Genomic DNA, 9,140 nt, shown 5'->3' on the forward strand with positions numbered 1-9,140 from the left:
GCCTTACTTTTAAGGTAACTGTATTATAAATTCTAAGTCTGTGTTCATGATTTCTTTCTGGAAAAATGAGGGAAAGTAGTGATGAGATTGAGGGGAGAGCCCTTTTGTTCTGCCTTGCTGAAATCAGTAGAGTCCATTTATACCTTAAGAGTAGCAAACGGGTGAGTGCTTGCATTTTTCTCTTATTGCTGCTCCTAGCTAAAAGATCTGGCCTTCTTTGATGCTCATCCTCCCGAGGATGAACTCAAGAGGAAATGTTTATTCTTAAGGGAGAAAAACTTGCACACACATCAGGTTACTCCAGACAGCTGCACTCTGAACTTATTCTTCAAAGATGTATATTCAGAGGGCAGAAGTAGTGGGCAGCAGCACTTGGGAGAAATACCCAGCCAGCAGCTTTGGTACTGTAAAGTAAATTTTGACAAAGAAAACTAATGAAATCACATGGGAAATGGCATGATTCTGCCTCTCACTAATGGACTAGAGAAACTTGCTTGTGGTTTTTTCATAAGACCACTTGTTTCTTTGAATCTCAAAAGAACAGCAGAAAGATAGAGAAACAAGAAGTACTCTATCTAAAAGAACAATTTTCAGAGCAAATTCTCAATGGCCTCCAACTTTGTCTTTTCTGAGAACAATATAATCAAGCCCTGATTTAAAATGTTATTAGAAACCTAATCAGCCTGCATGGAAAATTAATCCATTGAGCATTTTGTTTGCGGTAAATAATTGCAAGAGTCACTTTGAAAACAGTAAAAGCAATACTTTTCATTTTAAAATGACAGAGAAAATTAGTTGAGGAAGTATAAACATGATTTTCCAGAAAGTGCCCAAATTTATTCTCATCTTTTTATCTAAACAAATTCCTCAAGTATAATTTTGAGGAATGAAAAAGATCTATGATTAATTTAATAGGCAGTAAAATTAGATGCAGACAGAGAGCATAGTTATAGCTGTGTGGGAGTCAGTGGAAACTATCCTGGAATGTGGCAGTGTGTTGTTTTGTCTCCATAAAGCATCACGTCTTTTCCTTTTGTAGGAATAAACTTTTCTTTCTTTATGGGACAATACAGTGCTTTCACACCCTTTTTTTAAGAGTCAGTTTTCATGTAAGGTAATGCTGGTTTTGATGAATGTAAGAGAATTGTATGTGTGCCTTTGCTTATAGGGAATTATATGTGCAAGACAGTTTATAATATATTTCATGCTGCATACCATAGGGTGTTGTTTAGCAGGTGACAAGTTTAACGAGTATACTAAGCCCATAAATGACGTAAAGGTTATCTAAGTGAAATGCTGACCAGTAATGTTTGTTCACTTCCAAGGAGTCCAACAGGTGTAAGTCAGTGGGGACTGGTGTAATTACAAAGGACCTTGTACCAATGTGGTGTAGATGCTCACAATGAGAACAGAGAACCTGTTATCCATCAGTATGCTTGACAACTATCAGAGGAAAATACCTTCTCAGAGTTTAAATTGTTGCATACTGGAGGGGTGTTTCAGGGTTTTTACTCACTGAGAGGAGTTTTCTGACTCTGCTTATACTTCACTTTGGAGATCTAAGCTCTTGCCTATGAAACAGAGGCCTGAACCCACAAAAATATGATGCCAACATATATTTGAGGCAAGAAAAGATGAAACCAAGAGGGAACTGGTTCTATTTCCCTGATTCTTTAACCAGATACATCTTCACTAGCAGCATGAGCTTAAAGACCGCTATATGGCTGCAGTGAAGCATTGCAACCTGCATCCCCTGGCCCCAGTGAATGGTATCCCAACCATTGGTTTCTTTGTTTGGGGTTTTGATGCTTTTTTTTGGTTGTTTTGTTTTTAAATAGGCTGCATACATGCCTTGTTCAAAGGAGTGCTTCATTGTAAACCTTTATTTTACCCACCAGGCCTATCCTTGTACCAATGATAAGGAATGCGAAGTTGGGAGATACTGTCACAGTCCTCATCAAGCAACTTCTGCATGCATGATGTGCCGGAGGAAGAAGAAGCGTTGCCACAGAGATGGCATGTGCTGCCCTGGGAACCGCTGCAACAATGGTACAACAGGCATTTCTTTGTTTTCCTCCTTAAAATCAGCATTTTGATAGCATCTGTTTCTCTGAGTGTTCCGAGCAACAGTATTTTTTTCCTGGGTGACTGAGCTTCTTTTTTCTAAACCTAGAAAACTTTATTTTCTTTTTTGTTCTATTCCATTTAGTTTACTAATATTTATATATTTAAGACTTGTGTACTACCGGACCTTTTCCTGTTTTGGGATGGGGAAGCTCAAAAATGCTGCTGCTGACTGAAATCACAGCACTTCATTCAATATGGTTTGATTCGCTAGAAGACTGTGCAGAACCCAAGCAAAAGAGACTTAATCAGTCATCGATCTATTCTCCCTGGGAGTGGTTACAACCATACTGTTTATATTCCCATCCCTTCCCTGGAGACCGGAGAGAGAATAATTCTTCCTGTGTTCAGACCATAAAGCCAGAGTGACAGCGAGACTGTCTGGCAGTGAGTGATGCAGAGCTGTGGTGAAGTTGGGTTCTGGGGGTCAGCGACAGAGGAATCGTTATATCCGGGTTGTCACTAAGGCCAAGCCCCAGCACTTTCATGGTCCTGGTCCTGATCATAGTCTATGTATACGTGTCTGTAGCTTTTCCTCTTGTTCAAATCCTTGACTGACTGTTTTCATTGCAGGTATTTGCATACCAGTAACTGAAAGCATCCTTACCCCTCACATCCCTGCTCTAGAAGGGCCACGCAATAAGAAGAATGGTCATTATGCTAGCAAGGATTTGGGATGGCAAAACCTAGGAAGGCCACGCTCCAAGCTGTCACACATAAAAGGTAAGGTCACATTTGCTGTAAACTGTGTTTAGTTTGTTCCTTTGTGTTATGAATCATGTTGCTGTTAAGATACAGAAATGCAAACCAGAAATAGGCCATAATTTCACAGGGAGAGGATGTCTATCATGAGAATTCACAATATGACTCAAAAAGTGATGTAAGATCAACCAACAGTTCCTGTGTTTGAAATAGCATCTGCTTTCTTTTTCATTGACACAAAGTCAGAGGTGGCCAAAAAATGTTTTCAGTTGTGCAAAATTGCGCACATCCTCCTATATTAGCAGTCATGTAATTAAGCACTTGTAATTCTGCTTACAATCCTGTAGATGAATTTCTCCTTATTAAGCCTCATGGCATGTCCCATTAATTACCCCATTGAATCTTCCTAATTTATATCTTCTCTTGTGTATGCATCCTTCAAATAGCCACAGATGGAAATATAATCTCTCCTATTTCTGAGCTTCGTTTGCATCAGTCTGCACTGAATCTGTGCTTTCATGTTTTCCCATGAGGTAAAATAGTTTGGTTTTTCTTTTTAGGACATGAAGGCGATCCCTGTCTACGGTCATCAGACTGTATTGAGGGACACTGCTGTGCTCGACATTTCTGGACCAAAATTTGCAAGCCTGTGTTGCATCAGGGGGAGGTGTGCACCAAACAGCGCAAGAAAGGGGCCCATGGGCTGGAGATTTTCCAACGATGTGACTGTGCCAAGGGGCTGTCTTGCAAAGTATGGAAAGATGCGACCTCCTCTTCTAAATCAAGACTTCATGTGTGCCAGAAAATCTGAATGAGGATTGTGAGGGTAGTATGAAGTGACTGTGGCTTTAGGTATTTAATGCATTATGGCACGGTTGGAAATAAGGACTGCAAATGAAAGCAGAATGGCTAAAGTAACAGGATAGGAGCAGAAGTCACACCAACTGCATTTCTATTTGAGCTGCTCGTAAACACAAGTGCAGCTGGAGTTCTCCTACTGTGCAGCTTTTCTGTAAATAACTTCTACAGTTTGTGGGAAAGGCTAGTATGCAAACAAGTACAGTGGAAATTAATGTCACTTAACTTGCCACGTTGTCCTGTGATGTTTCAGGGGGTTAGTGTTAGGGCTACAACAGTGGGTTTCCAGTGTGGTAATAACTGCTAAATAAATTGTATACATTGTACTCCTATAGGAAGCAGTGCATGCCAGGAAGACTTATCTGTCAACAAATATTGGCCACATCGCAAGTGTGAGAAATGGAAATAAAGTTACTGTGAATGTTTGCATGCCCTTGTCATTCAGGGCTGATACTTCAGCAAAGAAAGCACTCCTGCAGGACAAGAGTGCTCTATGTTTTGCAGGCCCTTGTGAAAGAGGTGAAAATTTGCCATCTCAAGATTTCAAGAGAGCAGTAGTTTCTAAGAGGAGGCATTTAAACAGGGTTTTGTTTCCTATACATAGATAAATTAAAATGCTTTATGTAGATCCATATCATAGTATGGCACTTAATCGCTTGTATTTGCCTCAGTTTACTGCTAGTATACATTGGGTTGAACAGATGAAGCAAATATGTGCATGCTGAATCCAGAATTATATAAAGGCAGCTGCTCATTAGTCCTAAATATACTTTCCTTGCCTAAGCCTTACTTGCATTATAGATTTTTCCAAAAGAAATAGCAGTGTTGAAGTGCCTAAAATGAAGAGCTATGAAGTTGTTTCACTGTTGCTGTTAGATGAAGTAGACAGTTGTTGAGGTGTTTAGAGCATACTGCTACGAACTCAAATATTTACGTTTTGTTAGTAGCAAGAGGCTACTGATGGCACTCTGCAGAAGTATAGCTGATTTGTTTCTTAGTGGCAGCAAAGAAAAAGGACTTGGCTCTTGTAAGCACCTCCTCTCCTGCAGAAAAGGTTGTAAGAAGATGATACAACCTCAAATGACTTATTAAACATCATGTGATGTCACAGCATACCAGCCTCCAGCATGTATTTAGCCTGAACTTGATGTCCTCTATCTGGACTGTTCTGCCAGGAATGATGGAAGTACATGGACTGTGGAAACAGCTGATAACTCTACATTGTTTGTGTACTGTTTAACAGTCTCTATCCCTTGACCTGTCTCCCAGGTCTTTTCAAACTTCTTTTGTTTTACTTATTTGCAAGTATTCCTTTGTATAGACATTGGTAAAGAGACTGATATTTCTTTAAAGAAGTCTGCTTCTATAATTGACCTACTGCTAAATTGTAATTACCCATTTATAATTACCCATTTTCATGTTTTGTAATACAAGGGACTTTTTTCTGTTTAATCAATCAGCTCTGAACAATGCGGGTAGACCAGTATGTAGTTTAACTTTGAAGACCGTGTTACCCATACCCGACACCTTTTTGCACCAGTGGTTATTTTAAAGCTGTAGCTTAGGTACACCACCTGACTCTGACTTCTCATCTACATTGCCTTTCTCTTCCGTTGGAATCTAAGCAAGAAGAGATTTTCACACCCTTCTTTCCCTACTAGAGTTAGTTTTTATTGACCTAGAGTGATTGCTCTAGGTCAATAAAACTGTACTTTTTAATAGGCTTAGTCAGAGTTTTATCCTGAAATCCTACCACTGGAACTCTGCTTATTTCAGAGTTCAGTGTAGCTGAAATGGGAATAAAGCTCAGAAATTGCATAATTTCAAGATATTTAAAAAGTACAGGAACCAATTTTGCAATTGTTTGTTGTTTACAGTGACACAGCACATAGCAGAAGAGCTCTACTGCTCTCGTTGTGACTACCTGTACAAGAAAATGATACCTAGTGTGTGAACAGCGAGGGTTGTGGAAATGGGCTATCAGCAGGTTTTAGTTCTTATCATTGGTCTACCCCCTTTCTCCTCTTGCAAAACATGGATAATTTATTTACAGCAAATGTTTTATGAGATGTATTTTCTTATAGAGATATTTCTTACACAAAGCTTTGTAGCAGAATATATTTGCAGCCTGATGACTTTAATGTAGAAAAATGTATAATAAGAGATAAGATTAAATATATTAAATGTCCTCTCCCATTCCTCTCCAAATATTTTACCCATATTCTTTTTCTTACCTGCTGCTTCAGAAGAGTAGTTCTTTCTGTAAAGATATGCAAATCTATTGGAATATTGGAACACACACACCCCACACACACCTCCTCCTCCCCATATTTCAGCTGTACAAGAAAAAGCATCTGATTGTATTGTGCCTCAGAGCACTATGTAGGCTGAGTTTTGCTAAAACCCATGAAGGCCATCTTAAAATCCCCATGTGTAATTTCTACAAAACTGGTTTAAGTAAGTGGCAACTGTCTATATGTTTCTCCTAGAACGGTTTATGCCTAAACATTCAGGAAAGAGTTCTGAAAATAATGTTCCTAATGTTCAACCAGGTTAAATAGGAAAGATGCCCAGACACATTCCCTGAATATTAATCCGTACCAGAGGCCCATCGTGGGTGAAGCTGGTATTCAAATTACACAGTATTTTGCTATAGGTTACATCAGACAAATGCACTGCTGCAAGATCTATAGCTAGCAATTCTGCAACGATAGCAGCATTCAGCTCTAATGGTATGAAACAAGCCATAAGACAAAACTTAAAATATTGTTACGAAAACCATCCAAGTTCTGCTCCCAGGAAACCCCCTGCAGAGCTCAACAAACATTGCAAAATAGTGGCTGTGGTTATTGAGCAATGCCTCAATACCCTTTTTACTTGTTCATGGTAACCCTTTGCTTGAACAGAAATACATTTGGAGGATGGAATGGTCTTCATGTCGCACTAGCGCTTGTACAAATTAAAAAGGTTTTCCTACTGTTACTTGCAGTATTTGGTGAGTAGGTCGTTGAAAATTCTAACACCCTTAACAACAACATAATCAAGTTGTGAGCATCTTCAGAGACCCATGACTTCAACAGAGCTTGTGACTGCCAAAGCCCTCAGAGATTTAATCTGGGAACAAAAACAATAGACACAGGCCGTTCGCTGCACACCACAAATAAATACTGAGCAACATAGTTGAACTGAATAGCATGCAAGCAGTTTCGCAAGACTGAAGTCTTGATTGTTTAGAAGCCATTCAGTTAATATTTGGGGGAAATAATATACATCAGTGTGAGAATAAAAGAACAGCTAAATTTGGGAATAATTGTTCTCATTCTGTGTGTCACTCATCAAGTGAATTAAGAGTGACTGACTCTGGCTCAGTAACGTTTCAGAAATCTGCTGTCATAACACAAGTACTGAAAATATTATTGCTGAACAATTCAAATACTCTTCCTATTAGCGTAGAATAGCCACAGTAATGCAACATCTCTTTGGTAATCCATACTAACTTTCCTAAAAATAATGGATTTCTACACTATAACAGCATATATTTGATTTACAGTATAAATGTAGGTGTGTATCTATTACTGTATTATTTGCTTTGTCTTATGTTTTTTGTGACCTATAGTATTTATGATTTTAAACATTTTTTTTAATGAAAGCAATTAAAACAGATTTATGCGCTTACCTGTATAACAACACTTTCAACAGCATGCCTCCAGCACCTGACACCTAAAACACCATTCGACAGAATTCAAGCTATCTTCTGCGTATTCTGGCTTTTCTGCTCATCGTCTCAAGGTTGCCTCAGCAAAAAAACCCCAAACCCTCTCCAAACACCATGAACCGTCTTGGGCTTTCACTTCAGAGCCCTGCATCATAACCCCCAGTAAGAAAAGTTTAATAATTGATAACAAAGAAAATATGTGGTTTTCATCTTTTCTAGTTTTCTTTCCTTCTAGGAAAGCCATTAAAAAGAGATATCCTGAAGGTCTAAGCCAGTAGAAACTCATATAACAGATACTCTAAGCCAAGGCTTTTAGAAGTTTTGAGAGATATCCTCAACCTTTCAAAAACTTTATTGCTAAGAGTGTTATGTAAAAAGACCCCATTTACAAAAAGTAAAACAACCCAAAACCCTAGCTCTTTGTATTGTCAGTCGAGTGGTCTGAAAATAACTGTCCACACTGTGTGGGGGAACCAAACTACCTATTCCAGAAACACCTTCACCTGTAGTCCCTGAACTAAAGGGAATGCAGGGTTTGTTGTTTTTTTTTTTCGCTAGGAACAGTTTCACTCCACACAAAGCCATCTTTAATTTTGTTTTTAAATCACACTAATAATGAGGTTATTCTTTCTTGCCTAGCTCACCAGTTTGGTGTATATCATCTTTCTGATGCTGTATTAGACAAGAGTGAAAGAATAGTCAGTCTGGAGGTCTGTGCTCCCTCATTTAAACCATAATGTTTCACTGAGATTAACAGAGATTTTCTGCTCAAGTGCATTATTACCAAATAGTTTTTAACATGCACACCACTACCAGAGCGTTTACAGTTCAACAGAGACTCTACACCCATTCTTACCTTATATTTTGCCTTTCAACTTTATAGGACTGTTGTCAGTTGCTGAAATTTGGCAAATGTCTGCTGCACCCCCCTCTTACCTTCCTACTCTGCCAGTTTTCTTACAGACCTGCTTAAGGAAGCAATGGAGAAGTTAGTTAAGAAAAAAGCACAGAAAATGGCAGTGGTGGGAAGGGGGAGGGTGGACTTGAGAAAGCCAGCCAGAAGCTTAAAATGGTGGGAAGAAGGGGAAATCTACTCCAAAGTTTAATTAGATGCTTTTGCAAAAGCCGTGAATGTTCATCTTATCCCTCCCAATAATGGAAGAAGGGTCAGTGTGTTCTGTCAGTTCCTGAGCTGCATCCCCATAGCACCAACCCAAAGAGGGGAGGCCTGATCAAGTGATTCTAGTCCCTCAAAAGCTGGTGTTGACTCTATATTCCCCTGGCAGTAGCATGCCTTTCGCCTTGGTCCTCTGTGCATCCAACTCCCAGTAATTCCTAAGGCTTTGAATTTGCCACCAACCTGAAGACACAATTTTCAGACATCATTGCTATAGCTCACAGCCTGCCTATGCCTAGTGATCCCAGTGGAAGACTGTGGAGAAAGAAGGAAGGAAGAGACAAAAGCAGGAGACGGCTGCTTCATTGCAGAACTCCAGCTGGTCCCAGAGCTATTGTTTTGACCACCACTGATGGGACTGACCCTGATGGATATACAGCATTGGATGGAGTTCATTGCAAACTTGTTTATTCTGGCAGCTGCCTGTTTTTTTTGGAATTGCTTATTGTTATAGCTTGAGTGTCAATTACTTATTTACAAATGTCTGGTACCAATAAACTCTTTGTTTTTACAGTACCGGCTTGCAGCTTGATTTAGAAGTGGTTTGCTGTGTGCCAACTTCCT

General features: G+C 39.3%; 1 protein-coding gene across 1 annotated transcript in view; it reads left to right on the forward strand.

Moving 5' to 3' along the window:
* Nucleotides 1-7,324, forward strand: part of DKK2 (dickkopf WNT signaling pathway inhibitor 2) — a 45,378-nt gene extending 38,054 nt beyond the window's left edge. Inside the window, exons 2-4 of the mRNA XM_062636681.1 lie at nucleotides 1,899-2,049; nucleotides 2,698-2,847; nucleotides 3,387-7,324. Of these exons, the coding sequence (XP_062492665.1) occupies nucleotides 1,899-2,049; nucleotides 2,698-2,847; nucleotides 3,387-3,637 (552 nt within the window). The 3' untranslated portion in view covers nucleotides 3,638-7,324. The remainder of the gene's footprint in view (nucleotides 1-1,898; nucleotides 2,050-2,697; nucleotides 2,848-3,386) is intronic.
* The last annotated feature ends 1,816 nt before the right edge of the window (nucleotides 7,325-9,140 follow it).

The sequence above is a fragment of the Pezoporus occidentalis genome, unplaced genomic scaffold (genome assembly GCF_034315485.1).
Source record: "Pezoporus occidentalis ecotype Australia unplaced genomic scaffold, CSIRO_AGI_Poc_V1 ctg49, whole genome shotgun sequence".
Classification (NCBI taxonomy): domain Eukaryota; kingdom Metazoa; phylum Chordata; class Aves; order Psittaciformes; family Psittacidae; genus Pezoporus; species Pezoporus occidentalis.